General features: G+C 53.5%; 1 protein-coding gene across 13 annotated transcripts in view; it reads right to left on the bottom strand.

Annotated features, from left to right (window-relative positions):
• DNM1 (dynamin 1) overlaps positions 1 to 13,779 on the bottom strand; it is a 46,198-nt gene extending 32,419 nt beyond the window's left edge. For all 13 annotated transcript variants that reach the window (XM_060102536.1, XM_060102537.1, XM_060102531.1 and 10 more), the window contains exon 1: positions 13,619 to 13,779. In XM_060102536.1, the coding sequence (XP_059958519.1) occupies positions 13,619 to 13,779 (161 nt within the window). The remainder of the gene's footprint in view (positions 1 to 13,618) is intronic.
• Positions 13,780 to 22,441: the final 8,662 nt, after the last annotated feature.

Consider the following 22,441-nt stretch of genomic DNA (forward strand, 5'->3'; position numbering starts at 1 on the left):
GCTGAGCGTGCGCGTCCGGAGCCTGTGCTCCGCAACGGGAGAGGCCACAACAGTGAGAGGGCTGTGTACCACAAAAAAAAAAAAAAAAAAAAAAGTGCTCCCATATGGAAATGATCATTTTACAGATGAGGCAACTGAGGCTCAGAAAGGCCAAGTTCACCCAATGAGGAATGGCAGAGCTGGGATTCAATCCTGAGGCTGTTGGACTCCAGAGCCTGCGAACTTGCCCATCAAACTCTGCTGCCTTCTAAACCTGAGGAGCCAGACTTGGCTTTTTATGTAATTCAATTAAATTCAGTCTAGAACATATTTGGGAGCAGCTGCTCTGTGCCAGGCTCTGTGCTGGGCCCTGGGGATGCGAGGAGATGAGTCAGACAGTTCCCACCCCGAGGAGCTCACAGCATGATGGGAGAGAGAGAAGTAAACAGATAATGCAATGCAGTGTGACATGTGCTGGAATGGAGGTGCACCAGGCAGCACAGAGAGGGAGGTGATTAACTGGGGGGGGGAAGCGAGCAGGGGGGGAGCTTCCTGTCTCTGTCTCTCCCATCCTTTATTCGCTGATGCCTTTGCAGGGGTGACCCCCTAGTACTTGGGATCCCTCAGGGCTGCGGAGGTAGGACATCTGTTCTCACAGAGGCTGGGGTGGGCCTGGGGGCCTGGGGTCTACCTTCTTCCCCACCAGCTCCTCACCCAGCAGTACCATGGCAACAGTAGTTGCCATGGAAACTGCAGGAGGGGTTGGGAAGGATGGGACTCCCCACAGAGAGCCCCCTCCCCATGCAGAGACATGAACCTTCCCTGGAGCTCTTCCCTGACAGCACCCCTCCGCCCCCCACACAGATGGGCCCACTTGGCCCTGGCAGGCCAGAGGGGCGGAGGTCCCTGAGGTGCCACATAGAGGGTGTGGGGAGCCCAGGGCCCAGCTGGAGGGGTGGTCAAGGGTCTGCTCCAGCCTGCTCCGAGTTGCAGCCTCCCAGGGCTACTTAAAGGACAAGCAGCTTATGGGAAGCTGAGATTAGAGCACAGGGCCATGTGTGGGAGCAGAGTACCTCCTCTGACCAGGATCTCCCAGGGCTGGGGTGGGGATGGGGTGCCCAGGTGGGGAGGGGCCCCAACTTGGCCCTGGCCCAGGTTCTCAAAGGGAGGCCCTCACACAGTCTGTGTCAGAGTTCCCCAGGCAGCCTGTTCAAATGCACATTCCTCAGACAGGCTGGGTTAGAATCTCAGGGGCGGGCAGGGGAGGGGAGGAGGGAATCTGGACTTTAAACACGATCCCCATATGATTTTCATGTTCCTGTCAAGTTTAAGGATCACTGGCTCAGTGATGAGGAGCCAGTGCCGGGCAGAGGCCCTGGGTTCGAATCCTGCCTTGGCCATTCCCCGGCCTGGTGCCCCCGGGGCAAGTTGCTTCATGCTCTGGGCCTCAGGGTCCTCAGCTGTAAACCACATGATCTAAACCAGGCATCACATACTACCACGCATGGCTGTGGGAGGATCCTTGGAGCCCTTTCACCGAGAGCTTAGCCCATGCCTGGTACATAGTAGGCGCTCAGCAGCTGGAGGGGCCTGTCAAGGAGGTCCTCCTGCCCTCGGTCTCTTCCCTCGGAGGCTCCCCAGATTTCAGCAAGGAGTCCAAGAGTCTGAAGAACCCTCTGCCTCACCTCCTTCGGGCACTGAATTGGATCTTGGGATTCTGACCACAGAATGTTGGGTGGAAACGATGGACATCAAGGAGGTGCAGTTTTCAGAGAACGTCTCACTCCCCTGTCATTGTCCAGAGGGTGGAACAGAGGCCCACAGAAGGGCAGGGAGCTGTGAGGCCACACAGCAATGGGAGAGGTAGGAGAGGTGGCCGAGATGGGACCAGGACCGGGAGGCCGGCTCTCCGGCCCCACGTGCCTGGACAGGCAGTGACAAGCACCGGCTGGTTCCCATGTCCAGACTGAGCGCCTTGCTCCCTGTTGGATTCCCACGCTGGGCACAGGCTGGGCTACAGCAGGGGCTCAGGCTACACTGGTAGGAGCGAGCACGGCTGAGCGGCTCCACAGCTCCTGCCTTTCAACCGGAAAGGCTGCCCCATGCCCTCTGTTAAAGTGTACCTTGGTGCCTCCCCACTGGGGATTCGGGCCAGATCTGGCCTCCAGCCAGAGCCCCCCCTGCACCTCCCACCCAGCTCCTGGTTAGGAGGACAGGACTGGTGCCCAGAGAAGAGTGTGCCGGGCCCACCAGCCTCGAGGGACGTGTGGGAGGGGTGGATGGTGACAGGCCAGCCCCTCCCACTCATCCTGGACAGATGGTGGCTTCCCGGGGAGGCCTTGCCTCGCCATCTGCAGAAGGACCTTCAAACCTGAAGCACAGGGAGGATGAAATAAACACGTCTCACGACCTCCAGGCGCCACATACTCCCCGTCTGAACTGGCACTGTCACCCCAGAGGGGCCTGGAGAAATTACACCAAAGGGCCGAAGTGACCCCACCCCTACTCTGGTATCGGAGATCCGGGACTATTGCTCTGGAAGCCTGGTTTCTGGGTCCTGCTGAATGTAAACAACAGCAGGAAGGAGCATGTTTGGTCTGGCAGGTACCCAGCGGCAGTCATCCTTATAAGTCTCTTGTTTCCTGGGCTCTGATGTCAGACAGGCCAGGCGTTGGATGTCAGAGCGGCCACTTAGGAGCTGTGTGGCTATGGACAAATGACCAGGCCTCTCTGAGCCTCAGTTTCCTTCTCAGTAAAATGGGTTTCTGTGAGGCTTACATAAACTAATGCCTGAATAAATGGTAGCAATGATTATAAATATGACTTGTTGAGCAATCTGAGAACACAGGCTGGGCTCCCACAACCATGTCACCAATTGATGCAGCAGGGAGGGAGTTGGAAGGTGGGTCTCCTGGGGGCTGGCCGGAAGAGTGGATGGAGGCCAGGATATTTCCTGCCAAACCTTGCCTTGGAAGTGGTAGGCAAGCGGGCCAGGCAGGCTGTGAGATGCCCTCTGAAGCAGGGATCCAGGGTGGAGGCGAGGGAGTGGATGGGCCAAGAAACACAGTGGGGAGGAGGTGAGGCCAGGCAACAAGTCCCGCTCTGTTCCTGCGGCCCCAGGAGGCCCCAGGCCGGCCCACTTCGTTGCACAGCCCATGAATTTCCAGCTGAGGTTTGAACATTTTAGGGCAGCCCTGGCCTTAGCTTCCCCTGATATTCTGATGTCCAGTCAACAGGGTTGGTCCTGTTTACCACCGTATTCCCAGCACCCAGCTCGGAGCCTGGCACTGAGCGGGCACTCGGGATGCCCCTGTCGACCGAAAGAATGATTTGACAAAGCTCCTACAGTCCTCCCACCATCGCCCTCATTGCACAGATGTGGAAACTGAGGCATAAAAAGGGGAAGAGTGTTGCCCAAGTTCACAGTGCAAGTTGGCAGCAGGGTAGGACTGGTGCCCAGGGCTCTGGACTCCAAGACCGGTGCTCTCTCCACAACATCCTTTTTCTCTATTAAAGAAAATCTATGGGGCTTCCCTGGTGGCGCAGTGGTTAAGAATCCGCCTGCCAATGCTGGGGACACGAATTCGAGCCCTGGTCCAGTAAGATCCCACATGCCGTGGAGCAACTAAACCCGTGTGCCACAACTACTGAGCCTGCACTCCAGAGCCCGTGAGCCACAACTCCTGAAGCCCGGGCACCTAGAGCCCATGCTCGGGAACAAGAGAAGCCACCGCAATGAGAAGCCCGCGCACCGCAACGAAGAGTAGCCCCCACTCACCGCAACTAGAGAAAGCCCGCGCGCGGCAACAAAGACCCAACGCAGCCAAAATAAATAAATAAATAAATACATAAATAATTTTTTTAAATGTTAAAAATAATTAATTAATTAAAAAAAAGAAAATCTGTGATCTTTCCTTCCACCTTATCCTTCCATCCTTCCTACGTTTCTTCTTCTTCTTCTTTTTTTTGCGGTACGCGGGCCTCTCACTGTTGTGGCCTCTCCCGTTGCAGAGCGCAGGCTCCGGACGCCCCTTCCTACGTTTCTTCTTTGCTTCTTTCCTTCCTGCCTCCCTCCCTTCCTTCCTCTTTCCTTTCCTTCAAGTGTTGATGACTTTATACTTTCAAAATGAAAATCAATTTCTCTTTTGCCTGTACCTTAAAAAATCATATGTTCTCCCTTTTAAAAAACTTTTGGGGCTTCCCTGGTGGCGCAGTGGTTGAGAGTCTGCCTGCCGATGCAGGGGACACGGGTTCGTGCCCCGGTCCGGGGAGATCCCACATGCCACGGAGCGGCTGGGCTCGTGAGCCATGGCCGCTGAGCCTGCGCGTCCGGAGCCTGTGCTCTGCAACGGGAGAGGCCACAACAGTGAGAGGTCCGCGTACCGCAAAAAACAAAAAACAACTTTCGACTACTATATATAAAATAGATAACTAATAAGAACCTACTGTATAGCACAGGGAACTTTACTCAGTACTCTGTAATGACCTATATGGGAATAGAATCTAAAAAAAGAGTGGATACACGTATATGTATAAGTGACTCACTTTGCTGTACAGCAGAAACTAACACAACATTGTAAATCAACTATACTCCAATAAAAATGAATTTAAAAAATTAAAATAAAATTGAAAAATTTCACAAAATAAAATGTTGAGATGGCCAAGAAGCACATGAAAAGCTGCTCAACATCACTCATTATTAGAGAAATGCAAATCAAAACTACAATGAGGTATCACCTCACACCAGTTAGAATGGGCATCATCAGAAAATCTACAAACAACAAATGCTAGAGAGGGTGTGGAGAAAAGGGGACCCTCCTGCACTGTTGGTGGGAATGAAAATTGATACAATCACTATGGAGAACGGTATGGAGGTTCCTTAAAAAACTAAAAATAGAACTACCATACGACCCAGCAATCCCACTACTGGGCATATACCCGGAGAAAACCATAATTCAAAAAGACACATGCACCCCAATGTTCATTGAAGCACTATTTACAATAGCCAGGTCATGGAAGCAACTTAAATGCCCATCGACAGACGAATGGATAAAGAAGTTGTGGTACATATATACAATGGAATATTACTCAGCCATAAAAAGGAATGAAATTGGGTCATTTGTAGAGACTTGGATGGATCTAGAGACTGTCATACAAGTGAAGTAAGTCAGAAAGAGAAAAACAAATATCATATATTAACACATATATATGGAACCCAGAAAACTGGTACAGATGAACTGGTTTGCAGGGCAGAAATAGAAACACAGATGCAGAGAACAAACATATGGACACCAAGGGGGGAAAGTGGCGGGGGTGGGTGGTGGTGGTGGTGGGATGAATTGGGAGATTGGGATTGACATATATACACTAATATGCATAAAATGGATAACTAATAAGAACCTGCTGTATAAAAAATAAATAAAATAAAATTCAAAAATTCAAAAAAAAAAGAAATTGCTGTTTCCAGCTATTGAGTCAGGAAAATAAATAAATAAATAAAATGTTGCAAAAATAAAAAGCAACCAACACCGCAACACCTGGGGCTCACCGTTGTAAACATTTTATCACTTATAATAATAGTCATGGCAAACACTGATGCATTGTTGACTGCTGGCCAAGGACTCTGCCGGGGGCTCTAAAATCTGCATCATCACGAGGTTTCTTTTGGGGGTGATGGAAGTGTTCTAAAATTAGATTGTGATGATGGTTGCACAAGTCTGTAAATATGCTAAAAACCATTGAAGTGTGCACTAAAAATGGGTGAATTGTATGGCATGTAAATTATACCTTGATAAAGCTGTTTAAGAAATCTGCATCCTCTTGTTTGATTCTCGAATGGCTGTGTGAGGTTGGCCTGTCCAGTTTCCCCAACATAAAGGGGAAGAAACTGAGGCTCAGAGAGATGAAGTCAGGTGCCCCTCATGTGCCTACTTGTGCCCGGGGCTCTGAGCCACACTTGGGTAGTGGCTTTGCTACCTAACAGCTCAGCACAAACTTTTCCCAAGTCGCTCAATACAGAGCTACATCTGGATCCTTATTTCTTATCACCAGCAGCTTGCTGTGAAGGAATCTCAGCTCCACCACTAAATTATTTCTCTGCTCCTAACCTCAGTTTCCTCATCAGTGAAATGGGACACAATCCAGCAGCTCCCTCCTAGGGTTGTTGAGGGGATGCCTTGAGATCCTGGCTGTAGAAGGATCTAACAGAGTGCCTATTGGTGATGCCATGAGCCACCTGAGTGCCCATCATGTGCTAGGTGCCTGTGTGTGCTAGAGAGCATTGCATTCACCTGCTGAGATGTTTCTCCCCATCCTGGCTGGTGGCCTTGTTTCCCTGTGCTAAGACCAGTGATAAAAGAGTGATGCAGTAATAAACAGATAAAATGTTTATAGTAACCTCGGTTGGAACTCCTCTGCAGGGAGCTCTCAGCCCAAGGCCATGGGCCTCTTTCTCCCTCTATGGTCCCTCATTCTGGAAAAACTGAGCCCTACCATACACATGGAGGTCATGGGCTGGAGGGTGATCAGGGAAGGCATCGTGGAGGAGGTGTTGGCTGATGTGAGCCTTGGAGGTTGAGCCAGTGAAGGAAGAAGACGGAGGTGTGGTGAAGAGCCTTCCCGGCAGAGAGAACAGCACACGCAACGGCACTCAGGATAGTGAGGGAGAGGGATGGCCCATTTTCCCATGAACTGCAAGAGACCCAGGTGGCCCAGGAGGGAGCGGCTGGAGGGGAAGCCAGGCTGGGTAAGGCAGGCCTCAGGGTCTCAACTCAGGAGCTAGGGCTCTGGTTGGAGGGTAGGGGGGCTAAGGAGGGCTTCAAGCAGAGGGGATCAGATTGGGAAACCATAGAGAGTTCTGTGCTGTCAGACGGAGAATGGCAAGAGAGGCAGCTGCCCCAGGTGCTAAGACAAAGGTGGTGGTGGCCAAGGTAGAGAGAGGGGGGTGGACTGGGGCAGAATACACAGGGCTTGTAGACTGAATGGATGGAGAGGATGAGAGAGGAGGGGGGAGCTGATCCCGGGGCCTCTGGCCAGGGCACTGGGAAGATGCCATTTAGGTGACTGTCTCAAACACCTTCCAAGGCCAATATTCCTCTTTTTCCTGTTGCCTGTAGTAATTCCAAGTTGCTGGAGCTGACTGCTGCAAACAGTTCATATTCCCTAGCCAGATTTCAGTCCAGGGAGCGGGTAAGAGTGCCCGAGAGACACCCAGAGAGAGAAGAGGAGGAGAAGCTGAGGTGTATGGAGATGGAGGCACATGGGTTGGGGTGAAGATGGTGGACATTCACATGGAGGCAGGAGACCTGTGCTGGTTCTTGTTCTGCCTCTGATTCCACCGCTGTGTGACTTCAGGCAGGTCCCCTACCCTCTCTGTGCCATTTCACCATCTGAAAACTTGGGACGATGCTCCTCCTACTGACAGGTTGTTGGTTCCAAAAAGACAATAATCAGCGATGCCCTTGGACCTGGGGAATCGGGGCCCTGACCTTGCACCCCATCCCAGTTGAGGTCTCCGGCCTCACCATCCCCATGAAGCATGGGATTCCCAAGGATCAAGGGAAGGTGCCCAACTGGAGCCTGTGCACCCCTCCTAGGGGTCTCAAGCCTACCTCTAGCTTCTGCCCACCCTGGGGGCGGCCCTCGCTTCGGGGAGGCAACCCCGGGGGGTTAAGGGGGATCCTTTCTGGGGACGGGGATGGAGCTGGAATATGAGGGCAGCCTGGAGAGAGACGCTTCCCATCCCATCACAGAGCTCGGAGGAGTCTGAAATTCTATATTCAACACCAGCCTGCCAGGTTGCTTTGAAGGTGTGTTTGTCAAGGTGGGAGGGCAGAATGTATTGTATTTAGCAATTCCTTAGCTTGATTTATAACAGGAATATTTAGACATACGGCACGTGGGCTCCACTTCTGCTCTTGTTCCAGGGCTGATAACACCACGTCCGTGACTGGCTGCCTCCGCTCCCGCCCCGCCCCTCCTCACCCGCCCGCCAGGTTCCGACCCTCCGACCCCAGCCAAGGCCTGGGAAACTCGATTCTCCTGGCGCCGGGATCAGCTGCCGTCTGCCAGAGTCACCTTTCATTCCCAGCTCCTTGGGGCCACTGGGTGGGGCGGGGGTTTGGGGAAGACGTCCTCTGGCGGGGCTGGGCACGCGGGGCGGGCTGTGGGCGCGTGGCAGGTGCGCGCTCTGAGCAGGGAGAGGGGGAGCAGAGTGTGGCTGCCCGGCAGCATCGCGGGCTCTCTGGGTGGGGATGGCTGAAGGGCCGGCAGCGCCTCCGCGACCCTCCTGGTCTCACTGTGACCTCTGCTCCTCACAGCCTTTCGTCTGGGTTCTCAGACCCACTGGGCTCCCTCCCACCTCGGGCCTTTGCTCAGGTGGGACCCTGAACCCGGAGTATGTTCACTCCTTTGCCTGACCAAGTCCTATTTTTGCTCAGGCCCAGACTTAAGTGCTCAAATGCCTTCCCTGGCCCCCTGACGACTCCCCTCCCTTCAATATCGAGGCTCCTGGTACCCTTTTTCCAACACACAACAAAAGAGCTCTTTGTGTGATGTAGCGTCTGTCTGTCCTGCTCAGCTGTGAGCCCCCTCCCCCGCAGCCCGCCCTCCCCCACAATAGGGGTGGGTCTGGCTTCTTCAGAGCTGTATCCTTAGGGCCTGGCATGCTGCAAGTGCCAAGGAGATGTCAGTTCTCTCTGCCCCCTCCAGTCAGCGACTTTCTACTTTTGATGTCTCAATTATCCCCTAATCATCTTTGGCCTCAGTCTCCAAACCTGGGAAATGGGACCACTAAGATGTAGCCCGAAGTGTTCAGAGGAAGCGACAGATCTTAGTAGTGGGCAGTGGGCTGGGGCTGACCAAGAGAGGGGCTCTCTGAGGCCAGAGACCAGCACAAGTCTGTGCTGGGACGCAAATGCAGAGGAAGGGGCAAGGGGATTGGTAGGAGGCAGAGAGCCTGAGCAGGGGTAGGCAGAGTCACCAGGGAAACCCAAAACACTACCCACAGGCTGCCCTGTGGGCTCTGGGCAGAGGCTCACTCCCCAGGCTTCCTTCGCTACCCTGGCTAGAGGAGATTCTCCCACCTCCACCCTCACCCTGGCCCTCCTCCCAGCTGGTACCTGTGCCCAGGCAGGAGCAGAATGGGTGCATCCTCTGTGCCAGACCTTACCCTGAGTGCTTCACGGGTATGACGTCAACACTCGCCACAATCCCATGAGGGAGGTGGTATTATTATCCCCATTTTACAGATGAGGAAGTAGCAGCCGGGCAGGGTTTAAGGATATGAGGATATGGGGAGGGGGAAGGGTAAGCTGTGACAAAGCGAGAGAGAGGCATGGACATATATACACTACCAAACGTAAGGTAGATAGATAGTGGGAAGCAGCCGCAGAGCACAGGGAGATCAGCTCGGTTCTTTGTGACCGCCTGGAGGGGTGGGATAGGGAGGGTGGGAGGGAGGGAGACGCAAGAGGGAAGGGATGTGGGAGCAGATGTATATGTATGACTGATTCACTTTGTTATAAAGCAGAAACTAATAAAAAATAAAAATAAAAATGAAAAAAAAAGAAACATGCCCAATGTTGCCCAGCTTGTAAGTGGCAGAGGTAAGCTACAAACCCAGGTCTGCTTCCAGAGCCTGAGCGCTCAGTCCCTCTACCACACTCCCACTGGCCTTGGCCTCCCCAGGGGCCAAACGGGAGGGAAGGTGGGCACTGCCCAAATGTCAGCATGCCTGGGCACCAAAGTGAGCAAGGCCAGGGGCGTCGGAGGCTGGAAGCCTATCCCAGGACACCAGACTTGACGCCGGATGGGTATTGTGGGGAGGGGGCACGCAGCTGGGGGCAGACAAAGGGAAACCTAGGGCACCAGACATCTACTCACAACATGCTGGGGTGTCCTGGGGCCCACGCACACTCCTCTGTCTGCACTTACCCCCAAGATGATCACATCTATGCTCACGGGTTTACATCCTATCTCTTCCAAATTTATATTTCCAGCCAGCCTTCCCCCTGAGCTTCCGACCTGCATCACCACACTGCCCACCTGACATGTCAGACTCAAAGAGTTCAAAACCAAACTCCTGATTTTACCCCCAGCCCCCCACCTGGCTCCTCCTGTACTCTGTTAATGGCGCCAACACCCACCTGCGGTTAAAGGTGTGGAAGTTATCTTGGATTCTTCTTTCCTCACCTTCCACATCCCATCCACCAGCAGGTTTTGTGGGACTTTCCTCCAAAATGCATCCTGAACCCCACAGGTCTCCTCCTCTCTCTGCTAAAGCCCTGGTCCAGGCCCTGTCACCTTTGCCCACCGCAGCAGCCTCCTCATCTGTCTCCTGCCCCCCTCCCCAAGTCACATACTTGCTGGAATCAGCTCAAGTCACTCCATTACTTAAAAGCTTCTCATAATAATGAAAACAAACCCAGCTCCTCAGCATAATCTGAGGGCCTTGTAGATCTAGCCCCAGCCTACTCCCCGATGCTGTGTCCGCCTTGCTTACAAAACACCAGCCCCAGTGCTTCCTTTCTGTTCTTCAAGCACACCAAATTCATTACTGCCCCAGGGCCTTTGCATTTGCTGTTCCCTCCACCTAGAATGCTCTCCCCAGAGAGTCACGTGGCTTCTCATCCCTCAGTTCTCCTCTCAGATGTCACCACCTCCTAGAGACCTTCTCTGACCTCCCTGTGGAAAGTGGCCCTTTTCCCTCCCAGCATTGACCCCATTCCCCAGTTTTCTTCTTCATATATCTGCTGAATGACTCAATGAATCAGCCTCAGTTTTCCCTTCTGTAAAAGGGGGACAAAGAAATAGCATAGACCCAGACCAGTCCTAGCGGGGTCCTGGGCAGCTGCTTGGGTCACCTCCATGGCAGAGCTGACAACAGGGTCCTCCTCGTTGCCCGGGAGCCCGGGCTGGCCTGGAGCAATCTTTGCTTCCTCTGTTGTATATTCCACTTCCTCTCCATGGGGGGTTGACTCCCAGGAAGCCCCAGGAGGCAGGGCCACTGTTACCATGCCTATGCGTCTGGGGACCTAGTCCTAGGTAGACAGGTTGGGACCCATGACAGACCAGGCAGTGCTGGCTGGGGGCCCCGGTGAACCTCAGTTTCCCGACTGCACTCCAACACCGGCCTCCTTTCTAACTTTCATGAGGATCAAGTAATGTTTCCCTGCTCACTCCTCCGCCTCAGGCGCAGTGACCCCTGCTCTGCCCCTGGCCTGCGTCTGCACACCCCGTGCATCCTCCTGCAGGGCCACAGTCAAATGGTATTGGGTTTCGAGAGGGCCCAGGCCTCCTGGGGCAGAATCCACATCTCACTCCACCACTCAACAAGCAAACAGTTGCCGAAGTCAGCTGTGACCAGGCTGGCCTGCTGTGCTGTCTACTTACTGGCACCTCTCTCTGCTGGACAGTGAACTCCGAAAGGGCAGGGGCCTGGTCTGTACTGGCACATGCAGGCCCCAAACCTAACTGACAATCAACACCTCCCTCCCACGTGTTTACAAAAGGGAGCTTTTACACCCGTGAACTCACTGGAGCCCCACGGCCACTGTCTCAGGAAGGTAAGGCAGCAGCTGTCAGTCTGCCCATCACTCAGATGGGGAAAATGGGGACCCACACCCCTGCACGTCCCTTTGCTCAGTGCAGAGTTGGGCTCTTAGAAGCTGTGCAGGCTCCAGATTGGAGTCTAATAGATGCTGTCCTTCCTGGCCCTGTGACCTTGGACATGGCCTCTAACCTCAGTGTCTCAGTTTCCTCACCTGCAGGATGGGCATCACGGTACCTGCCTCATGGGGCTGTTGTGACCCATCCCATATTGCATGGCATGGGGCACATGGGAAGGGCCCAGCAGGTGGGAGCTGAGGTCACCTTCCCCTCTGTGCCCCCTGCCCAGAGCATGCAGCAGGCACAGAGCAGGTATTCAGCAGATGTCCAATGGATGAAAGGCAGGCCTATAGTTTGTATACTGGAAAGTTCTGGATGTCCACAAGCGCTATATAAAGCACGAAGACCCCGGGGCTTCATTGTCTCCAGGGTCCTCCCACCCCCTCACTCTGACAGCCAGGCATAGGGAGGGGGACCATCTGTGTGTCTCTTGCCTGTGCCTCTGCTGCTCTGGGCGGTCACGTGACTAGGAGGGGAGTTCTTTGGGAGCCCGTCCCTGGGAGACAGACGGCGTCCCCCTCTGCTGACCAGATGGATCTGGCCGCCACCCCCCACCCCAGATTCATAGCTCCAGGCAGGATCCTTCCCTCTCATCCCTGGGGTTGACACTGGGCTTCCCAGGTCATTTGTGGGGCAGGAACAACCACCCGGTCCAACTGTCCATATTAGAGATTGGGAAACTGAGGCTCTGAGAGGGCAGTGACTCGCCTGAGGTTTCACAGCAGAAGCTGGCTTGGACCCAGGATGTCTGGCCCGGAATTGCTGTCCCTCTGAGGGCAGAAGCCTCTACCTGCCTCCCTCTCCCACATGTCGTTCGCTTCTTTAGCCATGAAGGTCATTGGCACAAAGCTAGGGTTTCTGAAGAAGGCGAGGGAGGGAGATGACACAGTGGGCCAGTCCGTGTCAATTCTCCCGCCCCCCATCAGTCTGCCCAGCCCCCACTCGGTCTCCAGCACCGGGCCGAGAGCGCCATCCTCTCTCTCTCCTCCTCAGCACCCGAAAAAGCCATCTCCGCCTCCCCTTTCTTGGGGGACCCTGGGGTGGGGGTCACGACCCTGCCTGCCTCCCTAAACCCAGGACACCCTTTGTCTTTGTGGTTGCCCCCGACTCCTTGCCACCCGGCCCTCCCAGCGCCTCGTGGGATCAGAGACAGGAGGGGGATTAGGTTGTGCAAATGGCTCCCCCCTCCCCGCCATCCTGCCTCCCTGTCTTAGTCATCTCTGCCCTCCGCCGCCTTCTCCCTCCATTACAATCCCTCTGCTAGGCCAAGGGGAGAACGACATTGACAGGTGCCCCCACCCAGGGGCGGCGGCGGGGCGAGGGGCCGGCTGCTCAGTAAAGGATCAGAAGCAGTTTCTCCCCCACACCGTCCTCTTCCTCATCCTGCAACCCGCGCCGCCCCCCTCTTCCGCGCTGCGCACGGATGGCGGCTGGAGCCGCAGAGGTGTGTGTGTGACGGGGGGAGGCTGCGTCTGCTCTCCGATGCCCACGGGGCTATCTCCTCTCCCAGGGGCTATGGTGGGGGGGGGGTTCCCCTGCCACGGTCCGGGAATTCCCATGAGAGGAGGGAGCTGTCCTCCGTAGGGCCTGGGGTTGGGGACACTGCCCCAGGGATGCTGCCCGCCTCAAGAGACCCCCAGAGCCGAAGGGAGGAGCTGAGTAATGCAGGCCCCTCAGTACCCAAGGGGGGTTGGGGGGACAGCCCTTTGCCAGGGTCTCGCTGTCTTCCCCAAAGGATGGGGCGGAGGAGGGGGGCGTGATCCCGTGGCCGCTGGCTTGACGTTTGCGGACAAGCCGGGGGCGCTGCGCCCCTGAGGGGCTCTCGTGGAGGGGGTGGGCCGCCTCCTTCTGGCTGGAGGCGGGGGGCGCGCCTTCCGCGGTGCAGCGCCAGGGTCTGCCGTCGGGGCCGGGTGGCGAGGCCCGGAGGACCCGGGCGGGGGGGAGTCCGAGTTCAGGGGCGCGCCGCTCCTACCTGCCTACGAAATTCTCGAGCACCGAGCTCTTGCCGGCGCTCTGGCCGCCCACCACGGCGATCTGCGGCAGGTCGAGGTCCGCGTTCTGGCCGATGGCGGAGAAGGCATCCTGCAGCCGGTTGACCAGCGGGATTAGATCCTCCATGCCACGGTTGCCCATGGTTGCGGCTGGCCCCGCGGGCTGCGATCCGGCGGCCGCTTGGGCTCCCGGCTTTGGCTCCGCCGCTGCAGCCGCGCGCTCAGACTGCCTGCGCCGCGGGCCCCCCTCCCCTCGGGGATCGGAGCGGAGCGCTGTGCCAGAGTGCCGCTAGAGGGCGCCCGCAGCCCTCCGGGCCGGCAGTCATGCGCAGGCGCTGCCCGTGGCACTATGGGGACTGTAGTTTTCTCCTTCTGCGGATTTTGGGGCGCTCGAGCTGTGTCTGGGGGAGGCGCCGATGCTGCACCGCAGATATCATTCCTGGAAATGGTCAAGGTCTCCTAGGTACTAGGTACCGTTAGTACCAGGCCCCTCGGATAGTGGTCATGACTGCCTCACTCCATCGTACAGATGAGGAAACTGAGGCTTGGAGACATGGGCCTCCTCCAAGGTCATAGTCTCCTGACCTTCAGTTCCACTTGCCCTCACTGCCTTCTACTCTAGGTTGTGACTAAGTTATCTCTGGCATTTCCCTTTCCGCCTTTGGGCCTCAGTTTCCCTGTTTCTAGAAGGAGAAGATATAGAACATTAATTCAACAAATATTTACTGAGCACCTACTATAAGACAGACCCTGTTCTAGGCACTGGAGATACAACAGTAAACAAGACAGACAGTTGGAGATACAACAGTAAACAAGAACAAGATCTTCCCTCATAGATCTTACAGTGGAGACAGACAGTAAATGAATAAACAGATAAATGAAACAGTAAAAGTGAAAATAGTTATACTAATAGTGATGGGAGAAATAAATATGGGGTGTGAAGAGAGGTACCTGTGTGGGTGCAGAGTCCTCTTTAGCCTGGGAGGTTAGGGGTGTTCTCTGAGGAGATGACATTTGAGAAAAGACCTAAATGTTGAGAAGGAGCCAGCCAGGCCAAATGAACAGCAAGTACAAAGGCCCTGACACTTGGAAGGGCCTTCTTGGGACAGTTGGGACTTCTTGTGACAGTCTTTTCCCCAAACCATCAGGGTGGTGGTAAAACAGTGGGATTTGAATCCAGGACTTCTACAACCCCACCCTGTTTATCCTTTTCACATGGAGAGACCATGGGGCCCCAGGCCTAGACATCCACCTCTGCATTTAAGGAACCTAATTTGGACTCCCCACAAGGCTGGAAAGAAAGGCCAGCCTACCCTGTGCTACTGGGGATCAGCAGGTCACTCTGTCTGTGAACAGAGTGGGGACACTCCTGGGAGATCAGTGGCCTGTGAATTGGAGGCTGTTGTGCATTCACCCATTTAATGCATATTCATTAAGCCAGGAACTATGCTAGACCCCAGTGATAAAGCAATGAGCAAAATGGATAAAGCCCTTACCCACATGTGGCTTATAGTCTAGTGGAAAAAGAAGGACAAAGCACAAATAAGCCAATAAATATGACTGTCAGATGGTGATGAGTGCTTTGGAAAGCAAGAAAGCTGGGGAAGTTGGAGGAGGGGGTAGTGTTGCTATATTGTATAGAGTGGTCAGAGGAGGACTCTGGTAAGGTAAAAATTTGAGCAGAGGCCTGAAGGAAGTGAGGGAGCAACTCATGTGGACATCTAGGGGAGGAATTTTCCAGGCAAGCAGAGGGGAATAAGCAGATGCCACCCCAGGAGCTGGGCCTGGGTCTCAGACGAGCTGTGTGATCCAGGTCCCTGCACATCTTTGAGCCTCAGTTATCCAATGTGGGAATGCCTGCGAAGGGCATGGCCCTGGTCTGGCACTTAGGAGACCCTTATTAAACTGCTGCTGATGATCACAGCCCTCCAGATAGCTGGAGCATCAGTCAAACACAACGCACGTCCTGTGCAGCTGCTCCAAGCCAGCCCATTATTATGCTCTGAGAGCCAGAGAGGGCAGAGATGAAGCCTGAATTGGAGCCATTAATTTGGAAAGAGGGTGCAGGTTACAGATGTCTGCCTAGAAGAGCACCATCATGGTTGGGTTGTTTTTCCTAATTACAATAGGGAAACTTATTGTAAAAATCAGACTTTACACAGTGTTTGAAAGCTTCTGGTCATTCTCCCACCCAGAAATAACCACTCCTTACAGCTTAGAGTTTATTCTCTGGCTTATCCCATATATATATTCATTTTGTTTTTATAGAAATGGGATCATACTGTAAATCCTGTACTGCTGTATCACCCATGCCAGACCAGCAGCCTGGGCATCACCCCGAGTTTGTCAGAAATGCAGACTCTCAGGCTTCACTCATGACCTGCTGGATCACAACCTGCATTCAGCAAGAACCAAGGGCCCCTGGAGACTCCGGTGCACATCAAAGTTGGAGCTCTAATACATATTATTATATGCAACTTGCTTTTTTTAGCAACAGTATGTCTTTGACGTCTTTCAGCGTAAGAACAGTTTGGTCACATTCCTTGTTCACAGCTGCATAGTTTCCCACTGTTTGGCGGTGCTCTGGTTTTGTTCCCTGGTCTGCTAGAAATGACTGTGCTGGGCTTGAAGAACGGATGGATAAAATGTCACTTGGAGGGGAGTGTGAATAGAGAAGTGCTGATGTTCTGGGCAGAGGAATCAGCATAAGCAAAGGTATGGAATCAGAAAGGAAACGAACCCGAAGTCTACCCTGTCCTTGTTCCCACAGGGCTTGGTGAGGACCGAAGGAGGCATACAGCAGATGGTTCTCCCGGGTGCTGTGAAGTTGGGGGTCCAGAAGGCCAATGAGTTAAATGAGAGTCTTAGAAATGGCTTTGACCCTCTACTTTGAGCGCAAACGAGGGAAAATTCTCTCTGGAGCCCCTGAAGCTGTAACCACCAGCTATGCTTGCAGATCAGTAGCAGGAACACTCACTGGGCATTTCCCCCTGGGCCAGGTTACTGTGCTGAGAGATTCAACCCTCAGGAGGGAGAAGTTCTTATTATTTCCCCTTGACAGATGAGGCAACTGAGGCACAAAGAGGACTGTGGCTGAGGTCACAAAGCCAGAAAGTGATGGAGTGAAGATGTGAATTGGAGGTAGGTGAGACCCAGGGCTTCTATGTATACACTTTGTGTGTGTGTGTGTGTGTTTGTGGTACGCGGGCCTCTCACTGCTGTGGCCTCTCCCGTTGCGGAGCACAGGCTCCGGACGCGCAGGCTCAGCGGCCATGGCTCACGGGTCCAGCTGCTCCGCAGCATGTAGGATCCTCCCGGACCAGGGCACAAACCCGTGTCCCCTGCATCGGCAGGTGGACCCTCAACCACTGCGCCACCAGGGAAGCCCGCAACCTATACACTTTTAATGCACATGAAATAAAACCCTAGTCCCTTCTGATGGGGTTTTTGTTGGGCATACAGCAAGTGCTCAATAAATGCTGATTGTATTAAATTGTGCAATGGCCTTATTGTGCAGCCTTGACCCTATAGTTCCTGGGTCAAGCCATTATATTTAGTCACTAAGTCTGCTCAGGGTCTGGCCCTTTGGATTCATTCATTCATTTATTCTTCAGCAGGTATTAATCAGTGGCCACTTCATGCCAGACCTCAAGCAAGACATAGCGGGATGAGAGGTTAATAAGATGCAGGACTTGTCCTGCTAGAATGCGGATCCACTGTGAGAAGAAGACAAACTAAGCAGACCAGGTGCATGAAGCCAAGACACCTGGCCGTGTCTGGGGCAAGGTCACTGCTGAAGAAGCATCTGGGCCAGGCTGGGGCACACAGGGTACCCTCCTCTGTGTGGCTGGAGGATGGGCACCAAGATTTCCCAGGGGCTTTGGGGCACCGATGGTCCAGGCCTCTGTGCGTGCACTGCCCCATCTTACAATGAGGAGCTCCCCATAAGCCTGGAACAACAACATAAGCCTAGATGCCTTGTATGCTGAGGAGCAAGGGCGCAGCTCCAAAGCTAGATTGCCTGCTGTTCAAATCCCACCCCTACCACTGTCTAACCCAATGACCTTGGGCAAGTCAGTTCACCTCCCTGGCCCTCAGTTTCTGCATCTGTAAAAGGGGATAAGACTATTACCTAACTCATAGGGTTGTGTGAGGAGGATTCAGTGATGTAATAATTCAGGTAAAACATGAAAACTGTGCCTAAAACAGTGAATCATTAGAACTACGATTACTATAATTATAAACATCATTACCGTTGTACTGTCTGAAGAAACTTCAGCCTCATGAAGGTAGCAAAGCATGTCACCTCTTGGTGGGAAGGATAAGGGATCATAAACAGGCCAGGATTTGTGGGGGAGAAACAGAGCTAGGTCTGGAGGTGTGGATTGGGGGCCAGCTCTATCCCTGGATGGCTCAGCTTGTGGAAATCCCAGGCCCCAGGGGGCCCCAGATTACCCAATTATTCCCCATGTGGACAGAGGGCTTTGAAGGTATATCTGGCAATCAGGAAAGGCCTCCTGAAGAGGCGATGTTTGAACTGAGCTGGGAAGACTGGACAGGGATCGGCCTGGTGACGAGTGAGAGGAGGGGGGAACATTGTAAGGGGAATTTAGTTCCTTTGGGGACAGAAGGCAGCCACTGAACCTGGTAAGCGGTGGGGAGACCCTAGTACACATAAGCCAGTCCTGTCCAGCAGAGATGGCCAGATCCTAAGTCGGGAGAGGTCCTGCCCCAGGTCACTCTGGAAGGTAGGGGCAGGAACAAGGCTGTGCCCACCATGCCACTCCCACCTCTGTTCTCTGTTCCCCTCACCCTGCCTAATAATAGGTAAAGGCACAGGTGGATGACAGATACTGGTGAGGCCACATGATAACCACATGGCCTTATATTTTTCTCTGCTCTAGTCTGTCCGGGAGCTGTCGCTAAGCATGGACTATTCCTGGGGTTTCTGAGCTGGGCGTCTGGTTGTGGGCATACTCTGTGAGCCTGCATTGGTGTGCTGTGCTGGGTGCCTTGATGGGACTTGCTGCTGTGCGGTGATGGACATAGATGTCAAGAAGGGAAGAGCTGCTGTGATGAACACCAACCCGGGGATGGAAGCAGGAAACTGCATCCTGGAGTCATTCGTTCATTTGTTTGCTCATTAATCAACCTTCCCCAAGCAACCATGATGTACAGGGCTCTGAGCTGGTGTCCCAAGGACATGGGGACAACTCAGCAGCTGCTTTCTACTGTCAAAGGGCACGTGACATTACTGAGGGCAGAAATAAGAGGAGGAAGTAGCAGGTTACAGGATAAGGACACTATAATCAATAGCTGGTTACAAAGTGTACTGGGAAAATAGCGACAATAGCCACTATAGAAACTGCGCAGATGCTAGATCAAGAAGCCTGCAAAACCATAACATAACGCAGTGCTTGAATAGATGGAGATGTTTACCTCATTCTTAAACTGAAAAACTTGGGATAAAGTTGGCTGTGTTTCTCCAACTTAAACACATTTCATGCAACACCAGTCGAAATTCTGATGGGATTTTGGCATGGGTGGGGGAGGGAGAAGTTTTGACAAAAATCACTCTGTAACTTACCCCCCAAAATTTACATGATTGGGAATTGGCAAGACATCTAAAAAAAAAACAGTATCATGGGCTCGTGTTGTTAGGTATTAAAATATATTCCAAAACTATAACAATCACACTATGTGATATCATCACGGGAAAAGACAAGTAGATTCCTGGATCAAATAGGTCTGGACATAGAGCCACATGAGTATGAGTCCATTTCATGATAAAGGTGCATCTCAAAGTGGAGGCAGGAATGAAGTCTCCAGGTAATGCTACATCGTCAGACTTCATTTGGGCAGAGAGATGGGGCCTCTCTTCTCCCTCTGAACGTACTTCATTGGGGGGCTTTGCCTGTAAGGGACTGATTAAAAGCAATTAACATGAGTCTAGCCCCAACCAGTGTCCCCAGAGCATTTCCATCCACAATCTAGTCTGGTCTTCAAGGAGGCAGCACAAGGTCATATACATTAAAAAAAAAAGTCCACTCCCTCCCCATGATAAAGTCATCCAAATGGTCACAGCAAATTAGCAAAAAAGGAGAGAAAGTGAATGCCCCCCAGCCTCCTACCCATGAGCCCACTACACACATTTATTCTTTCCAAAATTGGGGTCATAATGTGTATGCACTTTTGTAACCTACTGAGTTCAATTCATATCATATCATGAGTGTTTAAATATCCTTTGAAGACATACTTTCTGAAGGCTGTGTGCTATTCCTTAAGAGGCAGACACCATGATTTATTTAGCTGTTCTCCAGGTTGATTATTTTCCAGACAGCTATTATAAGTAATGTTTCTGTGAGCGACCTGCTGGCTTTTTAAAAAAAGTATACTTTAATTTTATTGGAGTATAGTTGATTTATAATGTTGTGTTAGTTCAGGTATACAGCAAAGTGATTCAATTATACATATACATATATTCATTCTTTTCTAGATGCTTTTCTCGTATAGGTTATCACAGAAACCTGCTGTCTTTTTAAAAAATAAATTTATTTATTTTTGGCTGCGTTGGGTCTTTGTTGCTGCACGTGCGTGGGCTTTCTCTACTTGCGGCAAGCAGGGGCTATTCTTTGTTGCGGTGTGTGGGCTCTTCATTGCAGTGGCTTCTCTTGTCGCGGAGCACGGGCTCTAGGTGTGCAGCCTCAGTAGCTGTGGCACATGGGCTCAGTAGTTGTGGCTCGTGGGCTCTAGAGCACAGGCTCAGTAGTTGTGGCACATGGGCTTAGTTGCTTTGTGGCATGTGGTATCTTCCCGGACCAGGGCTCGACCCTGTGTCCCTGCATTGGCAGGTGGATTCTTAACCACTGTGCCACCAGGGAAGCCCAAAACCTGCTGTCTTTTTTTTTTTTTTTTTTTTGCGGCTTGCGGGCCTCTCACTGTTGTGGCCTCTCCCGTTGCGGAGCACAGGCTCCAGACGCACAGGCTCAGTGGCCATGGCTCACGGGCCCGGCCGCTCCACGGCATGTGGGATCTTCCCGGACTGGGGAACAAACCCATGTCCCCTGCATCGGCAGGCGGACTCTCAAACACTGAGCCACGAGGGAAGCCCCCTGCTGTCTTTTAAAAGGTTTGTTTCTGATTATTTTCTTGGGCTAGATTCCTACAAGTGGGGACCAGGTCAAGGGTCAGAACACGTTCAAGAGTCTTGATAGAGAATTTTCAGATTGCTTTCCAGAAAGATGAATTAGCACAGGAAGGCACCGCTGCCTTCCCTACCTTCACCAGCATGAGCATTATTTTTAGTTGTTGTGGTTTTTTTTTTTTTTACTTTGGCAATTTGCTAAGCTCCCCTGTGCCAGGTGCCAGTGCTAAACATTATGTAATATCATACACAGACACACACACACAGACACACACACACAAAAAAAAACCCCGGGAGGGGGTACTCATTTTACAGACGAAGAAACAGGCTCAGAGAGGACTCCTGCATCAGCCAGGTCGCCTAGCCAGAAGGCAGTGGAGCCCCAATTCAACACCGGGCCTCTCCAAGGCTAGCACCCAGATCTATTGGTTGCAAGCTTAGGCGATCTTGACTCAACCCACCCCTCCGTTCCCATTGCCTCTGTCTTGGTTCTCACCAGAGCCGAGTGATCTAATCTGGGCGGATATGATGCGGTCACACTCTTCCCTAGCACTCCCTGCCCTTCATGGGTAAAGCCCAACTCTTCAGGCCCGCCTTCAAAGCCCGCATTGTCCGGGCTTCCCTTCCACTCAAAGGCGCAAAGTCCCCTGAGCCCGACCCCGCCCCGCCCTCCGGCCACTCCAAGCCGCGTTCGCGCCTCTAAGTCCAGGCAGAGTTAGGCACCTGTGCTGCCACCTGGGGCTGTAGTAGAGCCGGTCCCTAGCTTTAGGGCAGCGCTAAAGTCACATGACTGCAGTCACATGACTGCAGTAACTGGTGGACACTCGGGTCTCCTCTGGGCCGACCTTAGGTCTGCGCGTCCCTAGCGCCACTGTGCGCCGTGTGGCACACAGTCGGCGCCTAATGCAAAGTGAGCGCATTGCCTAGGGCTGTTACAGCTGTGGTCGGTTCTGAGCAACAGAAAAAGCAAAGGGGATTGCTCTTACTAACTGCGGATTGTTTGCCTCAGTGCTTGTGTGGGGTCCGAGGAGAGGTGCACCGGGACGCGGGACAGAGTCGAAATTAAAGGGTCCTTGCGGGCAGGACCGTTCAGGGACAGGATGAGCGCCGTTTTTTACCATTAAACTCCGCCCTCCTCACCCGCTCCCCAGCCAAACCGGAGAAGCAAACAAACAAACAAACAAAAAAACACTTTCAAACCGATCTCCCCACCCCTTCCAGGGCTAATTCTTCTGCCCCGTTGTGCCGGTCGTCCTCTCGCTGGGTCTCGGTCCCCAAATGTACAGCCGGCGGCTGCACGCCCCCTCCCACCCCAGCCCCGCGCGGGGTCTCCGGATCGCGGGACAGTGGCGGCCGCGGCAAGGTCTGTTGGGGATGGCCCTCCTCAAAGTCGCCCGCGATGTCCCTGCCAGACGAGAGACCCCTCTGGGCGACAGACGGACCTGAGGCTCAGAGCCGCCCCTTACCGAGGCGGAGGACGCGGGGCAGAGGGTCTGCGCTGCCCAGGGTCCCCTAGCAGCTCGGAACCACTCCCACCGCCGCCCAGCAGCTGGGCGAGCAGGTGCCGCCCCTGCAGCGCGAAGGGTGCACGGGGCGGGATCTCGCGGCGCGGCCGTGGGCACCCGGACCTCCTGTCCCCCAGAGGGCGCTGCCCTGCCCC

The sequence above is a fragment of the Mesoplodon densirostris genome, chromosome 6 (genome assembly GCF_025265405.1).
Source record: "Mesoplodon densirostris isolate mMesDen1 chromosome 6, mMesDen1 primary haplotype, whole genome shotgun sequence".
Lineage (NCBI taxonomy): Eukaryota > Metazoa > Chordata > Mammalia > Artiodactyla > Ziphiidae > Mesoplodon > Mesoplodon densirostris.